At 35.0% G+C, this 22,232-nt stretch overlaps 1 protein-coding gene and 2 long non-coding RNA genes across 5 annotated transcripts; 1 reads left to right on the forward strand and 2 right to left on the reverse strand.

Moving 5' to 3' along the window:
* Positions 1-88: 88 nt before the first annotated feature.
* LOC147499954 (uncharacterized) lies at positions 89-8,284 on the reverse strand. Of its 3 annotated transcripts, none has more exons than XR_015196141.1 (10): positions 8,088-8,284; positions 7,773-8,001; positions 6,217-7,684; positions 4,701-4,795; positions 4,300-4,444; positions 4,127-4,199; positions 1,752-1,903; positions 850-1,046; positions 695-730; positions 89-595 (listed from the first exon to the last, which is right to left on the reverse strand). XR_015196141.1 is itself a non-coding variant. In XM_086561699.1 (10 exons), the coding sequence occupies exons 7-10, from the start codon at positions 1,884-1,886 to the stop codon at positions 545-547; spliced, it is 387 nt and encodes a 128-aa protein (XP_086417825.1). In that variant the 5' UTR covers positions 1,887-1,903; positions 4,127-4,199; positions 4,300-4,444; positions 4,701-4,795; positions 6,217-7,684; positions 7,773-8,001; positions 8,088-8,279; the 3' UTR covers positions 115-544. The 3 variants fall into 3 exon arrangements, 1 of the variants encoding a protein (XP_086417825.1); XM_086561699.1 differs by having other exon boundaries at positions 115-595; positions 850-1,014; positions 8,088-8,279; XR_015196140.1 differs by lacking the exon at positions 1,752-1,903 and having other exon boundaries at positions 850-1,014.
* A 3,616-nt stretch (positions 8,285-11,900) lies between these two features.
* On the forward strand, positions 11,901-16,075 carry LOC147499955 (uncharacterized). Its single transcript, XR_015194566.1, has 2 exons — positions 11,901-12,226; positions 15,472-16,075. It is a non-coding gene; the product is annotated as an uncharacterized LOC147499955 (long non-coding RNA).
* Positions 14,894-15,482, reverse strand: LOC147499956 (uncharacterized). Its single transcript, XR_015194565.1, has 2 exons — positions 15,313-15,482; positions 14,894-15,229 (listed from the first exon to the last, which is right to left on the reverse strand). It is a non-coding gene; the product is annotated as an uncharacterized LOC147499956 (long non-coding RNA).
* Positions 16,076-22,232: the final 6,157 nt, after the last annotated feature.

Here is a 22,232-nt window from a genome sequence, read left to right on the forward strand (position 1 = left end):
CTATCACATTAAAACACAAGCAAAGACAATATATAACGTGACAAAAAATGAAGCTAACGGGAGACATGAATTTCATGACTGAAAATCCAAAAAAGAATAATTCAAAGTTGTGTATAGAGAGAGAGATATGTAAAATATAGTCCATCAAAATACTTCACATGGATACAAAAAAGACCTTCATAAGTCTATGGTATTTACATAAGTCTATGGTAGTACAAATTCAATCAGAGGAGGCCTATGTCAAAGGGATCAAAATAGCCAACCATCGATATCTGCCAGAAGTTCAACTACGTCCAGTTCAAAAGTTTCTTACTGAGGTTTAGAGGAAGAATGTTTCAACAACGGACGATGCTCACGGAAGATGTTGTAGCTTCTCTTGAAATTTCCCTAGATAATGCTTTATTGTAAGATCACGTTCCTTGGAAGTGGAGAAAACCATTTTCTCCAAGACCACGACATTCTTCCGCAAAATTTCCACAAATTTAATTCCATTTGTATGCCCTAGAAAGCTTTGAAACTCAAAAGACTTGAGGTGGTACATGCATTACAACGGCAGCCCTGTATCTTTGTACTTGTGTGGTGGACTGACCCAATTCTGTGTTGAAATAATACAATGATGGTTAAAACAGTTTACTTTGATAGGCTGATAGCCCCCAGAGTCCTGAAGTATTTGTGTTCATAAATAGAAAGGTACCTCATACCACTCAGTGCAATTCACAAATATCTCGCGCTTCAAGGCAACAACAAAAGCAAAATTAGCACAAATTATAAAAGAAACCAACAAAAGCTACCAACAGAAGGTACAATAACTTTAAAAGCAAGATTTTGTATTATATGATTGGTCATTACCGACAATACTTCTACACTAAGAGTTTCCAAATTAGGAGAATAGTTGAGCAGGTATATTATTGCACGAATGCAATCTCCGTAAAGCCAGGTTTGGGGCTTCATATACCTCAGACTGACGAATTGCAAATCTAACGTTTCAATTTGAGAAGCAGGCTTAGAAAGAACCTTCACTCATGAAAAGCCCAATATTAGAAAATCTGTTGACAAAACAGCAATCTCAAAAACAAATAAATTATAAACCATAAAGTTAAAATTCAAACAACTAAAGCAAAAACAGCATATTTCAGTTGGTGCAGAGAACCAGAGTTTATAAATCTCTACTTATGCGGTTATGCATCAATTGAAAGATTTACTGACCACCTCTAGCTTGAACTCTTTATAAACAGAATAAATTTATAAGTAATAGACTGCCTGGGAACAGCCCGCTTACAGAATTTGACCCAGTTACTTCATCGAAATACAAGACAGAGTCAAGAGATAAGTTTGCATCTTGAGCACAGTGATAAGCTAACAGACTGCAAACACTCAAGTTATCTGAAATTTTAGTATTCGACAGAAATTGCTACGACAGTTAAACAGAAGTCATAATGGTAGCAGTGAAACTTTTAAACAAAAGTCATAAGTAAAATTTCAAAAGTTCATGAGAACTTTTACACTTCAACATTCTTTTGCAGCCAACATCGGTCTTCAACAAACTCAAAACATGTTCAGAAAATTTCATATTACAAACAAGTTAAGAACATCCGAATTGTTATACGCAATACCATAGCAACAGGACTACAGTCTTCTAGTACAGCACGAATATATACTACATTTTTGCTGAAGAATAATAAATATGTGAAAGTACCTAAAATGCAGCTTGAGTTGAATTTAGGCACTCAAACACAAGGGATCATACTAACCTTAACTAACCATGGACACAATCTGAGTGTTCTGACATTGCAGACTTCTCTTAGATATTTTTCCAACCTTTGGACATAATATTCCAATCTGAATTCATCAATCACTTTTTCTTCATCATCTATATCAACCTCCATGTCAAAGTCAGCATTCACTAGAGAAGACGGGATCTCAATAGAGTATTTGTTACTTAAATCAGCTTTCAACTTTAAAGATAAAAAAACTGGAGCAACTACTTCAATCTTACAATCATGTTCCGTACTAGGGTCACCAAAATTAGCATCAAAACAATCTTCTATTGCTAAGTGCCTAAGTTTAGGACAACAAATATCAAGACTCCTTAGCTTGTCGAACTCAATATCGGTTAAGCTCAACGACTAAAGAAACGGACAGCCTGAGAAGATCTTAGTGGCATCCTTAGGAAGAGAGTCGCGATAATACTGAGAAAGAATAGGAGAGAGAGTGAGAGTCGCGATAACATTGAGAGAATAGGAGAGAGAATCACGAATGAAGATATGGGAGAGGGAATATGAGCGAGGTTTGGGGTTTGGGGTTTTCTAAAACCCTTCGTGAATATATTTCGTATTTCGATATTCCGGTATTTATGTTGAGTCCGCTTACGGACGTCCGCTTAAGAGCGGGGGTGTATATATATATATATATATATATATATATATATATATATATATATATATATATATATATAAACTACAATTCAGCTACGTTTATCGTTTGAATTATAATAAAATCAGACTTTGCCACATCAATTTATCTGTTTCTGAAATTTAACTTTATTAAACTCTAATGATCTTTAACTTATGCCTGAAATAGCTCTGAAGAGACAGTCCTAAGCTTCCACGTTTGTCTGAGACAGTTGTGAAGATAGTCCTTGGGTTTCTCATTCTAATAGCCATTTAAGCTACTTTAATGTTTTCAAAAACAACTTCTCTGTATCTAGTTCTCCTACACCTCCAATAGCTACATCATAATAATGTTCTCGACGACCCATGTTTGACAAACTGTTTGGTAATACACTTATTAGGAAGAAAAAAAATGCTCTACTTGTTGGCTATGATGTCTCTCATCCAAACACGAATTCGTACTATTGACTTTATATCGGAAAAATACATCCATAAACAAAGAATATATATAGAAACAATTAAAAGAAGATGGACTTGAATGCAAGCATGGTTGTTGCTTAAATTACAGATAATAAAGAGCGGTGGAGTGTGTTGGATTCATTGTTCGGGTCCAAGAATTAATTTCTCGAAGCACTGAACTTCCTCTGATCAAAAGAAACTTAAAGATATATAAATACCGTAAAATATAAACATCTTAGTTGTAGTGTGTTAAGAGTACTACAACATTTGAGTTGTTATGAGCTCGGTCCATATAAGAGCAAAAATGGTGAAAGGCTAGCATTCAAAAGATGTTGATTCCATTACAGTTTAAATGGGTGATTATAAGAACAATGCAGTGATTAAGCTCAACATACCACAAAATGATTTTGTTTTTGTCACATTTAATCTAAAAAAACTACATCTTCTATTGAAAGAAGTTCAAAAGTTATTGAGCTTATTTGCTCAAAAATCCCAAACTATTTGTTTTCCTCTAACTACATTACCGTAAACATAGATTTGAAATATTATTTACCACGCTAGTTGTGCTAGTAAAATAATGCAATTATTTTTCCTTAGCAATCGTGTGCTAGATTACTAATTTTTGTTACGTAACAGATTCATGGATTACGTAAACTTTTTTCAGAAAAATATTTAGGGAATTGAAAAGATATCATAGAGATAATAACTAACAAAAATCATGGGCAAGAAATACAAAAGGAGGTTCAAGCAAATCAATGAGAAAACAATACATTTCAAAGAACAATACAATAAGAGCAAGATCGATACTGAGTAACCTAAATGGATTGCATAAAACCATCATATAGTCTTGATTATCCAAAAAAAAAAAAAAAAAAAAATTTACAGGATCAATTTTCGGTCATATAGAGATTTTTTTTTAATATGATTTCAAGTTTTCAACTAACATTCACTAAATCCGTATTAATACAATAAACAATCTAATCTACAGTTCACAATAAGTTTTCATTAAAGGATATACTCGCCATCAAATTGATAAATAAAATTACTTGCGAACTTTAAACTATAGTGGCCAGCTTGGGCTTTTATTGGCATACTTATCACATTGTGGAAGACCATGAAAGATTGAAACACTCTAGGTATTGCTATTTCATGACTCATGTACATTTTTTATTTATGCTCAGAAAGTTGAATCAATGAACCAACAACTTAAAAGTCAAACATGAAAATCAATACTGAACAAATATGTAAAGAACAAAAATGATGAACTCATACTATACCGAAACAGGTCTATCTTAGAAGAAGGCAAACATCTTTTTCTTTGGATGTTCGCTTTCACTTGAAGTACGGAATCTGAATAATCAAACGAAAACAAAGATTAGAAAGCACCAAAATAGACTATGATAGAAGACACAAAAATTAGAAATAGAAATGTACATAGAGAGACACAAACCTGAGATTTTATGCGATGAACAAAACCCCATGAAAATGGGCATTAAGAACAAAACCCCAGTAGGGCTCGAACCCACAATCACCTAATTAGAAATCCTTATCCAGAGATTAGCATATCTCTAGTCCCAACCTTTTTTTTTCCGTATCTGTAGTTTACATTTGAAAGACATGCATGGCTGATATTTTTATATAATTACCAAAGAAGTGAAAGGAAGTGGAAGTTGAGAACAAATTAAAGTACATATATCAACATAGATTTGAATTATATAACTTGATCCTTTGTATAGGTTATTTTGTGACAAAAAACCCTGGAATGTATCGAAAACATCCTAACTATATATAAATCAAATTTCCTCATACAAAGAATAGATATAGGGAAGAAAGAAAGATAGTGTAACTTACATATCAATGCTATGAGTTTTGAGAGAGGCGTAGAACGTGGTCGATCTAGTTAACAGTAGATAAGAGTCTTTCTATCTCGAAGCACTCTAAACACCCTGTTTAACAATGTGGAAACCCCACAACAAAATCACACACAAAAAGATTTTTAAAAGCAGGTTTTCAAGCCCAGTAGTTATATCAAACTGTTGCTACTTGGTAAGAAATAGTAGAAACCACACAATCACATATGCTACAAAATATTCATTCTGGCTCAATAAGTTGTGAGTCTGTGTGTGGACTGATTTATACCATGGTTTAAAATCGCCATACCAACCAACCGATGTCTCTCATCTAAACATGAATTCATACTATTGACTTTATCTCTGGGAATTCATAAACAAAGAATATATATATATATATATATATATATATATATATATATATATATATATATATATATTCTTTGTTTATGAATATATATATATATATATATATATATATAAACAATTAAAAGAAGGTGGACTTGAATGCAAGCATGGTTGTTGCTTAAATTACAGATAATAAAGAGCGATGGAGTGTGTTGGATTCATTGTTTGGGTCCAAGAATTAATTTCTCGAAGCACTGAACTTCCTCTGATCAAAAGAAACTTAAAGATATATAAATACCGGAAAATATAAACATTTTAGCTGTAGTGTGTTAATAGTACTACAACATTTGAGTTAGTATGAGCTCGGTCCATATAAGAGCAAAAATTGTGAAAGGCTATGCATTCAAAAGCTGTTGATTCCATTACAGTTTAAATGGGCGATTATAAGAACAATGCAGTGATTAAGCTCAACATACCACAAAATGATTTTGTTTTTGTCACATTTTATCTAAAACAACTACATCTTCCATTGAAAAAAGTTCAAAAGTTATTGAGCTTACTTGCTCAAAAATCCCAAACTATTTGTTTTCCTCTAACTGCATTACCGTAAACATAGATTAGAAACATTATTTACCACGCTAGTTGTGCTAGTAAAATAATGCAATTATTTCTCCTTTGCAATCATGTGCTAGAGTACTAATTTTTGTTCCGTAACAGATTCTTGGATTACGTAAACTTTTTTTAGGGAAATATTCAGGGAATTGAAAAGATATCATATAGATAATAACTAAACCCTGTAAAGTTTAGTACAATAGAGACCCCTATATTTAAGTCTACAAAAATTGTGGAAATTCTACTCGTATTGTACCACAATAAATCATATTATATCAAAAGTTCTGAAAAACATAAGTTTGTAAAATATATTATACCAAAAAGAAATATTCAACGATCTTAATGATAATATCTTTGATAAGGATTCTGTCAAGTTAACTGAAATTGTTTCATTACTCAAAAAAATAAATAAATAAACAACCAATACAAAATATTGAGTAAGCAAGAAAATAAAAATAACCGCAATGAAAAACACGATCAACAAAATGATATTGAAAAGGCAGACCATGCAAAATTAAACAACAAATTTTCAGTAGAAGTTATAAATTTTTTGGTACCTGGTGGTGCTTCCACTGGTACTTGCTCCATTGAGTTTTTGAAAAACATAACCAAGACGCTGTAATAATGACCTAATAAAGATACTACTCAAATCACAGACATAAAATCAATATTAATTTCTAACGAACGAAATGAGATTATATCTGCAAACAGCGAGGCCACCGAGAAGCTTATTTCGAAGAGACTCAACTTGAGTAAGTGCAACACTGTTTTTAGGAAACTTGAATCTTTTCTGAACAACAGATGTCAGTTCCCTAATCCTCCCCCCCTTCTCACCTTTAACAAACCAAATAACCCAATAAGCAAAATATAAATATCGGGGAAAAAAATGAGAATTTTATTTTAATTTAATTTACCGAGAACTTTTGAGTACGGGTGGCACAGATGATGATTTCAGTTTTATCGCTTTTATATAATTGATAAATACTGACACTTACACTAACTAAACCCCTCTTTAACTACCCCATTTCAATCATTCTACTTTATCTACCTTCAGATCCAAAACAATCCAAATTCAGCAATAATATTATAAACTCATAGAGTTTCTTACACCAAAAGAAAAGTGGATTGCCAAGCATCTTCCTAACGCATAGTGTGGGTTCTTTGGTTAGAGCGAAATAGGAAAATTTTAAAAGCAAAGAGAAAGAATTGTAAAAGATCTTAATTGAAGTTAAAGAGACTTTGTATAATTGGTCGAGGAGCGATGCTAACTCTAGGGAGTTGAACTCTAGGGAGTTGAGATTTCAAGATTTTATTGTGAATTGGGATAATATAGTCTCAAAATCTTTGCATTTTTCATTTGTCGGGTTATATGGAGCGTAACTGTTAGCATCATGCTAACAATGTGGTGATTATGTGTGATTGTAAAAAGGAATTAGGGAATGAAATATAACTTTTCCCGATCAAATAAAAAATGCTCATAGTAAACCAACATTCCAAAATAACTACATATCCCATAAGCATTAAGATTGGACATAAAAACCCAATCAACTCAATCAATCTAATTTAACACTACCTGATTAATGACCGGCGTGTTCTTTAACATGCTAAAGAACGAATAATCAAGCATTGTATCAAAACTCTCCTGACGACTACGTCCACTAAACCCCTCTTTAAAATACACATTTTATATTCATTATTTAACATACTTCCTCTATATTCAGATCCAAAAACTAACCACATTCAACTAACAAACAACAATACCCAAAATGTCCAATTTATATTAACCAATCAATTCAATTAATATAATTACCAGACTAATAATTAAAGCAAATCAATGAATCTAATTATAATTAAAAGGATGATATGACATATCTGACAATTAATGAGCAGCATGTTCTTGGGCATGAGCAAGATGACGATGTTCTTCAGGAAGAGCAACCAAGTAAGAGAAAATCATCCCACCAAAACAAACATGGAAAATAGGATCAGGTGAACCGGTCAGAATATATTTCTGTCAGCCACAAACTGTTAACCCCAAAATGAACACATTAGAAAAAATAAAAAAAATAATAATATTATATATAGTAAGAGAATGGAAAGAGAGGGAATTTACCTGTCTTTTTTTTGCTCATCTCGGTCGTCATGATTGGAGGATGAGATTTAGTGGTGGTGAAAGAGAAGAGGTTTTGCATATCAGGAAATATCAAAATAAAATGCATCCACTCCATTCTAAAGTTTTCACCTTGTGCCATATATGGGTGGGCTTTGATATGAGGAAACTTGTATTCGGTGTAATTTGGATTCATGCATTTAATCTCTTCTCTAGTTGGGGTCCCCAAGACCTGACATAAAACCAAAAGAATCCTCATAGATGAAGCATGTTAAGAATGAACAGAAGTAACACCATCGACGTAAAGCAATTGTTAACCTTGATTACGTCTACCAGCTGGTCAACGCCACTTTCTCCAGGAAATAAAGGCTAAACAGCATAAACCACTCATTAAACACCAGAAGAATCCAGGATCCAAATGAAAAATGTAATTTTACACGCAAAATTCAAGTTCTGTGAAGTTATGGTATAACCAGGGAAAAAAAAGAAGGGGGCAGGAGGGGGTTATGGCTCAGAATAAATAGTCGGGGGTTTTGGATTTCCATTTTAAGTTTAAGTTTAAGTTGGAGACGCCCCCAAATATAAAATTTGAGGAGGTCAGAGTAATACGAAAAAAAATAAAGGAGATTTAAACAAATTTGGGGAGGTCTGACTAATTATTATTACATCCGATTTTTTAGGAGCCAATCATATTACTCAAGGTGCAAAATGGAGAGATATGGTGAGGAGAGAGAATGTGTACGAGCTTTTATATATATATAAGGATAATGATCTCTTTGTAGAAACTGGATCATCAGTACCTATCTCATCTGAATTTGTCTCAGTGCGCGCGTCGGGTTTGAATGAGATAATGAGCAACAAACTTAAACCCGAGTTTTGCAATCTGGAAAGAGTGCTTAGTTACAATTATGTTATTATTATCCAATGGGAAAAATTCAAAGCCAAGCAATAATGTCAATCAATTGCCAGCGCGGCAAACTCTATTTAACTGGTGAGAACAAAGCTAACAACGAAGTAAAATTGATTTTGAGAAAGAGAGATTAAGGTTTAAATGGAGAGAACGAATGATTTTTGTTTTTAGAGTTTTGTTCGTGGTGAATTCTTTGAGTTTGCGTTAAGTTGGGGTTTTCTTTTGTATCTCTTTTTAAGAAAATTGGAATTTGGGGAGGTCATTATAATTTGAAAATAGACAAAGGAGAAATTAACAAATCTAGGGAGGTGTTTCTAATTATTTAGCTCTCCTTTTTTTGAGGAGCCACTAATATTGCTTGGGTTGTAAAATAGAGCGATATGGTGAGAAGAGAGAATGTGCGCGAGCTTTTATATATATATATATATAGATAGTTAAATATAATATGAAATTATCTTTTTGCCCCTTAAAAAACAAAAAACAACAAAATTACCAAAATGCCCATATGACCCCCAGATTTTTATATAGAGTAAGATGTATGTATGACCAGACACAATAGCAACAACACATTTTATTATGAAAATTTTCATTTGAAACTTTTCCATGATATGAGAAAAGGATTAGTTTCTTGAAATATTATCCAACCAAATTTAGGGTACGTGATCTTGGACACACCCATAAAAACACTCCTGTACCCCAACTTTAAATTAAAAAAAAAAAAATAATTTTAAACACATTTAATTTCTAAATTACCATTTTTTTTATTAGGTGTACCCAAGACAAAACAAGTCATTTATTTAAAATACATCATGGGACCCTATACGTACTAAACCCTAGATATACTCTACATTCTTCACTTGTAACTGAAAAAGAACATATTCATTCATCTTCTTCTTCTTTCAAAAGAAAAAAGTGTTTTTGATTTCTTCTTTCAAAAGAATGAGTAATGAGTACCCAAAAGACGTGTTGTTATTTTTCTTTTCTTTTTTAATCATTTTGCCCCTATTGTAAATATCCCAAATTAATTTGGGAGATATTATTGGATTGAGGCGGTTATTGGGGTATGGCAAAAACTTAAGTTAGTTATGGGGTACAGGAGTGTTTTTATGGGTGTGTCCAAGATCACCCCAAATTTAAGTGGCAGCAAAGAACCAATACGTCCGGGTTTTTTTTGTCTTTATTTTTTTTTCAAGCTAACACGTTCTATAATTCAAGTTCCAATTATAACTTATAAGTGGAAACAAATGAATCTATCCCTTATTTTTACCATAACAGAAAATAACAGTGTTACAGTCCAATTTCAGTGGTATGTACATATGGTGATATGGAAGTAAATGAATCAATATAATCTTACCATTTAAACAAAAAGAAATGAAAAAATATTACTATATATTTATAGTAAATAAAAATCAGAATAGATAGTAAGGTGACAACAACGTTTCTTATTAAGGAAATACGGAGACTGTTTAATGTGAATGAGTTGTAGTAATGTTAGACGGACCCCACTTATTTGACCTACTCTTTGGACCTACTGATGTGTCAAAAGTCTTAATCATTGATTTACCTAAAAATACATGTGCGTGTGTATTGCAATGCAAACCAACATTATCCAAATAGTGAGTCGCAATAGTAGGTCTAAAAAATAGGTCCGTGTAGAACTACTCGAATGGGTTGTATGTGTTGTAAACGGCGGTGTAAAATCAACGACAGCCAATGGGATGTATACGCAAAAAAGAAAATGTTATTTCAAATCCTCAATATCGTTTATTAGCATTTATGGCGGAAACACGATATAAATAGAGAGGATATGTCTAAACCTTGATACAGTAGTACATACACTGATACACGTTAAACTAGCTAGTTCCAGATTTCTCATTCATGGCTTCTTTAGGTTTGCTAAATTTGTGTTTACTTTTGCTTAGCCTTCATTACCATGGAGCTTATAGAAAGAGTAGCTTGACATAAAACATTAAATTACATAGAGAACTAGAAATTCTGAACAAGTCACCAGTAAAGACCATTAAGGTATGTATTCGTAGTGTTTGTTTGTTGATTAAAATGTTGTTTGTTTTGACTTCCTTTTACGTGCACATACCCAGACAACAAAAGGTGACATTTTTTTTTTATCGGGTTAAAAGAGGTGATATATAATATATAATAGGACCAAAGATTACATAAAACCTGACATCTTCTCTTAAAGGGAGACATTTGAGGGAGGTCCTCAAAACAAACCAACACAACTAATCTAGTAAACTGAACAAAAACGGACAAAGAAGGCTTGCACCAAACACTACACCCAGACAACTCGCCCTCAGAGTGGAGCTATGAGAGAATCCCAGTTCACCATCATGTCAGCAAAGAAGAAATTTCTCCTGTCCTTATGTGCTCCCATCCAAAACCATAGGATTCCTTTGATATCCTTAATGATTCGATCAATCCTCACACCACCATTGCGGAAAATTACATTGTTCCTTGAGTTCCATAACCCCCATATGATACCATATGGTAGCAGACACCATAGCTGATCTGCAAAACCACTTGACATTGGAAGCTTAGGCCACTTCTTGAGTAGTTCACACACTGATGTAACATGGGAGATGGAGAGATGACAGAGATAACCCCATACTTGAAGTGACACCGAGCAGAAGAGGAAAAGGTGCTCAATACTCTCTTCCCACAAATGGCACAACGCACACCTGTTGGGGATGATCATACTAATAGAATATTTTTCTCATTACTCAAAACAATCTTGATTACACATTTATATATTCATTAGCTGACGTGAGTTAGTTAGTTACAAAAGAATGTTCTAGAACTACCTTTGTTGAGCTGGCTCTTTGTCTGTTGATGCTTCATTCTTTTGCTCAATTCCCTCCCTCAAACCGAAGGGATTAGAAAGCACTGAAAGCTTGCTAGTAAGAAAATGAAACCGTTGAGAAGATAGAGCTTTAGTAAGGACATCGGCAGTCTGATCCTTGGTGTTGAGATATTAAACATCGAGAAGTTTACTGGTGACCAATTCTCTGACATAATGGTAATCAATTTCCACATGTTTTGTTCTTGCATGATGTTTCGACCCCTACCTACGTGGCGAACGTCCATTGGTAGGAGTCTCCACTTTATTCGTTTAATCGACAGGGCTAAAGCCCAATTCGCAATATCATGGATCAATGTACAGGCCCATTAACTCATGTGTCTAAGGCTGAACCTTAGCCACATGGCTTGCCACGAATGTACGTTGATTTATGTCCAGATTAGTTTCTTATCAAAGAGATAATTATCAGTTGAGATTTATATTCTATCACAATTACTCAAGCTACAAGGATTCTCTACTCTACCTATATAAATACCAAACTATTTTTCATAAAGAACAACTACGTTCTTGAGACTTGATCCCACTGATAATTTGGGTACGTAGGCAACCGAAAGGTACAGTCTCATCATTCTCCCGATCACCATCACTTTTCTAACTACTTTTCTACGTTCTTCGTCTCTTTCATCACCACTTAGTGTTTTGATCATATTTGGTCAAAACATAATTGGCACCGTCTGCGGTTCTTATGCAAAACCGACGATCACGTTCTACAAAAGTTATGATGAATACTCGACGAGCCTAAGTTCTCGATGCACTTACTGACGATCATCGCGAATGTGTGGTTCCAGGTCAACCTGGCGGTATCGAACTACTCCCTCCTATTCCTTTTCAACATCCGACAGATACGACCCGCTACCGGATCCACCGATCGCCAAATTATTCATCACGGTTATTGCCTCTGACGATTCTTCGTCATCTGTTGCGGATAATGTCCATCATATGTCTCGAGGCATTCTTGTATTGAAAATATTACACTGGCCTTGTTTCATGCTGTCAGACGTCTTAAGCTTATTTCAAAGAAGGAATAGTCGAAGTTTATACTTGTCGAATATCCGCTGCACAAGTTTTTTCGCAACGTCTACGGATCGAGTCGCAGAATGGAAAAGTTACCTTAGCGTTTACAACATTGTCTCTAACACTCATACAATTAAACAAAGACAAACTTTGGTTTCGATAATGACTGATTTTCTTATTGATGATATTCCTATGTCGAAAGCATTACTCGATGAGGAAAACATCGATCTCTAATTGTCATTACCTCCCGGGGGCGATGACTTAAAATATTTATCGGATATATCAGCTAATTGCTAGATTTACACCGATAGTTCGCATAATAAGTCCGCCTCCGGTCTTGTTTGTGTCATCTTGAAGCTGAATGAAGACATAATTGAGAGCTCTCTACATTGGGGATTTGACGCGTCAAATAATATGGCCGAGTCCGAAACTGTCATTTGTGGTATACGCGACAACTCTTCACCGGGCTTACTAAGTTACGATTAATTATTCTAAGTTAGTCGTTAGCCAATTTGAATGATAATATCGCGGCTCGCGACCGATAGAATGGACGTTTATTTAGACTTCGCTCAACGAATTGCATGAAATTTTACATCTATTCATTATCAGATTAAGATCCGGCGTTATGATGTAAGGCATCATGATTCTATCGCATACTTATCTGTGGAAAATCAAGTCGTCACTGTTATGACAACACTGGATTAACCACTTATGCTGTAAGATGATTCCAACGAGCTTAGCACTGATAATGTCTCGGTATCTACCGACGATCATGCAGCTGACGATGCTCAGGAATTCCTGATGACTAAAAAACTCTATCACAGCAGCACAAGTCTCAATCCTATCCTTCGTTATTTGGGCAAAACGAACAATTTACTAGGCCTCGAAGAAATTCATTCAGGACTATGTGAACACCACTCCCGGGGGCAAAGTCTCGCTCACATAGCAATGACCCAATGGTATTGGTGGCCATACATGCCAAAGGATGTTAAGCGTTTGTCCGAGAAGTGTGTGCCTTGTCAAACACATTATATATGATATGGGTCAACTTCCCGCGACGAAGCATCATCCAATCCATAAACCTTGGTCATTTTCGAAATGGGGCTTTGACATTGTTGGTTTATTTTCGACAGCCCCTGACAGTGTTCGTTTCTTGCTCGTCGCAACAAGTTATTTTACTAAGTGAGCGGACAAAATTAACAAGTTGGATGAAAAAAACCGGACAAAAATTTGTTAGTCTGTTTCCAGTTCAATAGTTTCTCTTCTGTTATCATCTTTGCACTTTTCAAGATTTGGTGATCAATAAAGTTTTTCTTTCACTTCAGTTATAATGACATAATTTTGTTTCCATCGCAACATTATTATCGCTACGATAAAATCTGATGAAATTACCACGTTTAATTTTGTCAGTCTAAGTTGAACGCTTTTACGCTCGCTTAGTCGTTATTATCGCTACGATAAAATCTGACGAAATTACCACGCGTTAATTTAAAATCGATCCCTAGTTGAACGCTTTTACGGTCGCTTAGTCGTTACTATCGCTACGACAAAATATGGCGAAATTACCACGTTTAATTTTGTCAGTCTAAGTTGAACGTTTTTACGCCGTTAGTCGCTACTATCGCTCGGAAAAAAACCGACGAAATTACCACGCGTTAATTTTTCAAATTCTAAGTTGAACGCCGCTTATTCACGCTTAGTCGTATTATCGCTACAACAAAATCTGGTGAAATTACCACATTTAATTTTGTCAATCTAAGTTGAACGCTTTTACACTCGCTTAGTCGTTACTATCACTACAACAAAATCTGGCGAAATTACCACGTTTAATTTCGTTAGTCTAAGTTGAACGCTTTTACGCTCGCTTAGTCATTACTATCGCTAAGATAAAATCTGACGAAATTACCATGTTTAATTTCGTCAGTCTAAGTTGAACGCTTTTACACTCGCTTAGTCGTTACTATCGCTACGATAAAATCTGACGAAATTACCACGTTTAATTTTCGGGCCTAAGATGAAACGCTGAACGCATCGCTTAGTCGTATTATCGCTACGACAAAATCTGACGAACTTACCACATTTAATTTTGTCAATCTAAATTGAACGATTTTACGCTCGCTTAGTCAGTTACTCGCGCTATGTCAACATCTGATGAAGTTACCCCGTTTCGTTTTGTCAATTCTGCGTCGGAGCATTTTTTCGCTCAATCTAATTTTGCAAGCTTAAAGTTAGCATTGAGGGCGTTTCATTCTATTTCATTTCAACTGCATAAATCTACAACATTGTCAGTTTTCCGTAGGTATGTTATCTGACACAACAACAATATTCAATAGCAAACGCATACTTTATTTTTATTTATTTTTCATCAAAAGAAGTTTTAGCTCTATGGTATTATATTCACACAATTACCTAATCAATTGTCTTTGTCAATTATCTTACGGTCGCTCGATTAAATCTTCGTTTTCTTCTTCGAAATTTGCATTCACTTCGCTTAGCACTTTCGGTTAACTATCTTCCGCATTCATTATTTTTTCTAAGGCATTGCGCCGCTCTTTCTCAACGAAACCTTTCTTCAGCTTCTTTATTTTTTCTAAGGCATTGAGATCTTGCCACTCGAAATTTTTCGTCAATATCTTTTGCTCGTAATTCCTCCGTTTCAACCTGCGACAAAAATACAAATCTTTTCGTCAGTTTTTCAGACTTAACCAAAATTTTAAGATAACTGATAAAAAATACTAACATACCTGTTTCATACTGTCGAAACTATTTGACACCGCTTTATCATATTCTCCCAACTTTTTTCCGTCTTCTTCGGCAGCCCAAATTCAATTTTGATCGAAACCCAACAATTTGAGCTTAATATCCTAGCAGATCCAATTTGAAACTGATCAATCCTGGCCTAGATTATGCCGGTCAATCTTTAGTTGCATATCCAATTTGAAATTACCGACATCTCGTAGTACAGCGAAATTCCAGTATAGACTTAATTGTAAAACCACGCTCTGTTTCAACTGCGTGGTTAAATCGATCACTAAATCCATCTTTTTCGATCTCAACCTTCTTGCATAGTCCACTCGATCTCAAGTCCTTACTCTTGATTGTAGGAACCAAGTACCAAGAGCTAGTGGTACAACGTATAGCCAAAGATTTCCATAGATCACCAAGAACAACAGCAGTGCAACCATAACCATAACAAAAAATAAACGTGGACTCCATCCTCCCATATTTGTATTCATTGTCTTCTCATCGTATGTAGTTTTGGGTATTTGTTCGATTGCCTCCACTTCCTTCTTGGCCATCGCCGGCCTATCTTCTTGTGATGAAACTAATTGCTAGTAAATCTGTCGTTTTTTCTCATCGGCCAACACTGTATCAAATTTATCAATCCCTTGAAACGAGATCGCGCTGTTGTTACTCTTGCTGTATCTTCTAATGCAGCTTCTTAATAATCTTCTTGTTGACGAACTTTTTATGTCTCGTGACAAGAGCTGCTGCTGTTTTTGCTCCGAAGTTTGCATCCTCAATTTCCCCCAAATAAATTAATCCAAGCTATGTGTATTACACTAAAATCCAAAGTCTTCACTAATTTGGATTATTCTCAATTCCAACTCACCCAAATAAATTACTCCAAACCATGTGTCACCCACACAAGTCCGAGTTCTAATGTAACATGAGCTCTGACCGACCAAGAGAAGCTTATATTGATCCCGTGGATTATGACCTTGAACTAGTCCATCACCAAGACCACGCTTAGGCTTGACTTGAACCATTGGCCTCTACTTAGTTTTTTACGTCTATTGTTTTGCATATGGAGTTTAGCCGGCACTTACATAATATTTTTTAGATCTAGTTTTATATTGCTGGTTGATGGTTGCTGGTTGGATTCTTATCTAATCCAAATTCTTATCTATTCTGAATTCTAATCCGACTTTTTATCTCATCTGAACACTTTGAGTCCAATTCGTATTTAACTTCCTTTTATTACTATTATTACTAAACTACCCATACATTTAATTTTCAACGGTATAATCCAAGTATCGCTATTCCTTTGGCACGCATCGTTGAATTCAAATTTCGTATTATTACGTGACGCGTTCGGTATAGTTTTCGCCAATCGAATTTCTTTTGCAATTTTATTTCTGTGCATTTTTTATTTTTTCTGTGCATTTTCGGCCATCTTTTATTTAACTACATTGCATCCCGTATACGTTAGTTTGATATTATTTCGTTCCCGATAATTCCCGATTTTTTTTCGACAGTCAATTTTCCAATTATTTCTTTTCGCACGACACTTCGTTATACATTCCGCTCATTTTTCTTTCTTCTTTGCCATATGAACTTTGTTCGCATGCTGATAAGAGTCCAAAACTGTAGTTTTAACCCCTTAATAATCATACTGTTAGACCAATTATGTGAATAATAAGTAAGAGTTAATACTGATTACGTGTTTTTATGCATTTCAGGCTTCAAAGTCCATTATGTGCAGAAATGTGCCACTTTAGCGAGATAAAGGAGCAAAAGTCAGCAGAACTTCCGAATGCCATATCTTTGGACTCAGACCTCGGATTGAGGCCTACCTTATGTCAAAACGACCGGCTCGGAAAGAGCTTTGCAATGGTCCAAGCCTTGACCCAATCAGAGGAGCAGAAGTGGACGAAAAGTCTGTGGAAGCCAACTGCAGCTGAAGAGGCCTTTTGAATTTGAAGAATTGGGTTTTGGGCCCGATTCTCGGCCCAAAACATGGCTCCAAGCCCATGCACGATTTTTGGATCTGAATGTATAAGAACAAAAGCTTAACTCATTGTTAATGGCAGTTAGGTTAGGTAGATAGCTTAGAATAGAAAGTAGCCATTAGAATCGCTTCTAGATCTAGATTTAATTGTTTTATTTAATTAGTTTCAAATCCTGTATTAGATTAAACCTTGGAATCTTGCTCTTCAATTTGATTAGATCAATAAAGTAGTATTCTTTATCAATTTCGATTTTTGTCATTTCCATTTCTAGATCTAATTTCAATTCTTGTTCTTATTTCATTTTAGTCATTAATTTAGATTTCATTATTGTTTAATTAAGTAAATTTTAATGCTTTATATTATGTTTAGTTTTAATCTAAATGGAAATGATTATGAATGATTCAAGGCTAAACCTCCATTAGAGGGGTTGAGAAGCCTTGATGAAAGCTTAATTCCGTTTATCGTAGAAAATTAAGTAATTTCTATTCCACGTAAATAATTAGTTCACCATGAGAATGGGTTTAATTGTTCACATGCTAGTTATAAATTGGTAGAAATGCCATGTGTAATTAGGGATTAGGAAGAACCGATTGTTCAAGGTGCGTTCAATTCGATTACGACGACTCGTCGCTAGTGGATTAAGTTGAGTTAAGGTGGAATCAATCCCCCTCTAACTCCTTAACATCGAATCAACGTAGCATTCCCTTAATATTCTGATAACCGACTAGTTGCATTTCGTGGGTAGTTGCATCGTAGTCTAGTCCCCTTTTCGTAAAGCTCTCATTGACTTTAAGTAGAGTATTGAGACTAGAAAACAAGCATACGGAAGGACTAAGAGTGGAACGAATCACTCTACTCCACTATATCTCATAGGATTGAGAGTAGAAGAAGAAAACTTTGATAAACAAGCAACAAAAGATAGTTTAGTTTACTTACGTTGTGAATTCATCGTTCATTTCGTAGGTAAACTATTCATTTCACTCTTATCACATGCCAAAGAGGGGGTGGTGTTTCGACCCCCACCTACGTGGTGAACGTCCATTGGTAGGAGTCCCCACTTTATTCGTTTAATCGACAGGGCTAAAGCCCAATTCGCAATATCATGGATCAATGTACAGGCCCATTAACTCATGTGTCTAAGGCTGAATCTTAGTCATATGGCTTGCCACGAATGTACGTTGATTTATGTCCAGATTCGTTTCTTATCAAAGAGATAATTATCAGTTGAGATTTATATTCTATCACAATTACTCAAGCTACAAGAATACTTGAGCTACAAGGATTCTCTACTCTACCTATATAAATACCAAACTATTTTTCATAAAGAACTACGTTCTTGAGACTTGATCCCACCAATAATTTGGGTACGTAGGCAACCGAAAGGTACAGTCTCATTATTCTCCCGATCACCATCACTTTTCTAACTACTTTTCTACGTTCTTCGTCTCTTTCATCACCACTTAGTGTTTTGATCATATTTGGTCGAAACACATGAAATACAGGATTGTGAGCTAAGAAAATTGCACTAATGTTATCACAGTGAACCAATGGAGCTGAAGGTAGAGAAATCTTGAGATCTTTTAAAAGTACACATATCCAATAGATCTCAGCAGCAGTTTGAGCTAGAACATGATATTCTGCTTCAGTTGACGATCGAGCAACCGACTTTTGTTTCTTAGCAGACCAAGATAAAGGATTATGATCAATGTAAATACAGAACCCTGTAATTGACCTTCAGTCCATTGGACAGCATGCCCAATCTGCATCAATATATGCTTGTATTCTGAGATTGTTCTTTGTAAATGTATAGTCCCTTTTAAGTACCTGAGAATTCTTTTCACTGCTGATAAATGAGGAGCTTTTGGGCTTTGCATAAACTGGCAAACCATATTAACTGCAAATGAAATGTCAAGTCTGCACCATGTTAAATATTGTAAACCACCCACAAGTGATCTGTATTCCATGGGATCAGGTAGAAGTTCTCCAGTGTGATTGTCAAGTTTGCAACTAGTTGCAAGAGGAGTAGCAATAGGCTTAGCATCTAACATCTTTGCTTTTGTTAACAAATCAAAGGTATATTTTGTTTGAGACAGAAACAATCTTGTAGAGTTTCTTTTAGCCTCTAGACCCAAAAAATAATGGAGAGAGCCAAGATCTTTCAATGCAAAACAATTGCCTAGCTGAGAAATAATATTTTGATATACACTTGCAAAACTGCCAGTAATCAGAATGTCATCAACATATACCATAATATAAGTAATGGATGCTAAGTCTTTCTTAATGAATAAGGAGTGATCAACATGTGAGGTAGAGAATCCAAGAGATAATAGCGCCTGAAATAACTCTTCATACCAAGCCCTAGGGGCTTGTTTTAAACCATATAAAGATTTCAATAGTTTGCAAACATGAGTAGGTCTAGTATGATCAACAAAACCTTTTGGCTGAGTCATGAACACATCCTCCTTGAGATGACCATGCAAAAAAGGCATTTGAGACATCTAATTGCTTGATATCCCAATTATAGTAAACTGTTAGAGATATAATAAGTCTGATAGTTGGTGGTTTTGCAACTGGGCTAAAAGTTTCATCATTATCAAAACCATGTTTTTGATGAAAGCCTTTAGCTACCAGCCTAGCCTTATACTTATCAAGGGAGCCATCTGCTTTCTGTTTCAGTTGAAATACTCACTTGTTATCAATAAGATTTTGTGAAGGAGAATAAGGTACAAGAATCCAAGTACCATTTTTATTAGAGCATTAAATTTACTGACCATTGCTGCTCTCCATTTTGGATCTTTGTCAGCTTGAGTGAAAGAAGTAGGTGTAATAGGCAAAGAAGAAAGAGTAGTTTGAAGAGTATGAGGAATAGGATGTTTAGTGGTGATGAGAGATTTTGGTTTGAAAATGCCATTTTTGGCTCTTGTGGCCATAGAAAGTGTCAATAAGTAATGCAGTAGTAGTAACATAAGACTTATGATTGTGAGAATGAGTAGGTGATAAAGAAATAAGAACTTCAGTAGAATCAAAAGATGGTGGAGTGGAAGTATGAGAAGAAGAGAAAATGATATCATTGCAAAAGGATGAAAGAAGAAATTCTGTAAGAGACATTGAATTTGAATGTAGAGTTGTGTTTTTTAATGGAGATTCAGACTCATTGAATACAACATGCCTAGATATGTAGATTCGACCAGTTTGTATATCCATGCATTTGTAACCTTTGTGGTTTAAACAATAATGAAGAAAAATGCAAGGTTTAGACCTTAAATCAAGCTTATTAGTTATAGAAAGTCTTAACCAAGGAAAACATGTGCATCCATAAGCTTTGAGATTGGAATAATTAGGTTGGACATGAAACAACTTTTCAAGAGGAGAAATATTTTGAAGTGAAGCTGAAGGAAGTCGATTAATGAAATAAACTGAGGTAGAGAAAATGTCACACCAATATTTCGATGGCATCCAAGAATGAGAAATGAGGGTTCTTGCCATATCTAATATATGCCGGTGCTTACGCTCTACAATACCATTTTGTTCAGAGGTATGAGGGCAAGTGAATTGATAACTGATACCATGGGAGATAAGAATTTTTTTAAATTGAGTACTGATGAACTCGCCACCATTGTCAGTTCTGACACATTGTATTTTACTAGTCAAAAGATTCTCAACTAGAGACTTGAAAGATTGAAACATAGAGCAAAAATTAGATTTATTGTAAAGAGGAAATATCCAACAATATCGAGAATGATCATCCACAATAATGGTAAAATATCTAAAACCATTAATAGAAACAATGGGAGATGGACCCCAAAGATCAATATGCAGTAATTATAAAGGTTTTACAGTTTTACAAAATGAAGAACCAAAAGTAAGTTGAGTGCTTTTGCCCATGGCACAATCAGCACACAAATTAAAGTGTTTTAAACCTTGAAGATCAATACTGTTGGTTTGAAGAAGTTTGTGACTGCAGCAGATGGATGCCCAAGTCTTCTATGCCAAGTTGCAACAGGAGCTTTATTGGTGATGAAAGCAGAAGGAAATAGAACTTTACTTGACGAAGTGGAGAGATGAATGGGATACAAACCATGCTCAGTTGGACCTTTGAAAATAGTCCTCCATGTTGCAATGTCCTTAACATAGAAAACATTTGGAGCAAATATGAGTACACAGTTATTATCATTGACAAATCGATGGACACTAAGAAGATTGTGTTGTATTTGGGGAACATGTAAAATGTCTTTCATATGAAAGTTATGCAAGGAATTATGTGGTTTAACAGATGCAGAACCAGTATGAAGAATGGACAAACCTTGACCATTTCCTACAAGGACTTTGTCAACTCCTTTGTAGTCTGAGTGTATGGAGAGATTGGAAAGATCATTCATGAGATGATTTGAAGCTCCTGTATCAGCATACTAGTAGGATTCCTTTGATGAACTAGGACCAGGATAATTGTTAGATCCATTGTAATAAGAAAGAGAGCCATTGGGAGCTAGACCCATTGTAGTAAGAAGGAGAGCCAGTATATTGTAAAGTAGAACCATCATACAGTGAACCAGAACCATGATATTGAGAACCATGAGGCTGAGGTATAACATCATTGATATTGGCAAGCATAGCTAGTTTAGTATGTGGAATTCGTCCTGCATAGGAGTGGTTCATGCTACATAGGAGTGGTTCATGCGATTGTGGCAGTCAATTGCCAAGTGCCCAAATTTAGTACAAATCTGACATTGAGGGCGACCTTGTGAGGCATTATTGTAACCATTAAAGGTGCTGGCATTGTTGTTGTAGCTAAATCCATTTCCTCTGCCAGTGTTGTTACCATTAGTGAAACTATTTCCTCTGCCTCTATAGTTTCCTTTGGCATTGCCTCTATAAAAACCTCGACCAGTTCCTCTGTTGCTACTGTAATTATCAAACCCTCTTCTTCTACC

Source organism: Coptis chinensis, chromosome 5 (assembly GCF_015680905.1).
Source record: "Coptis chinensis isolate HL-2020 chromosome 5, ASM1568090v1, whole genome shotgun sequence".
Lineage (NCBI taxonomy): Eukaryota > Viridiplantae > Streptophyta > Magnoliopsida > Ranunculales > Ranunculaceae > Coptis > Coptis chinensis.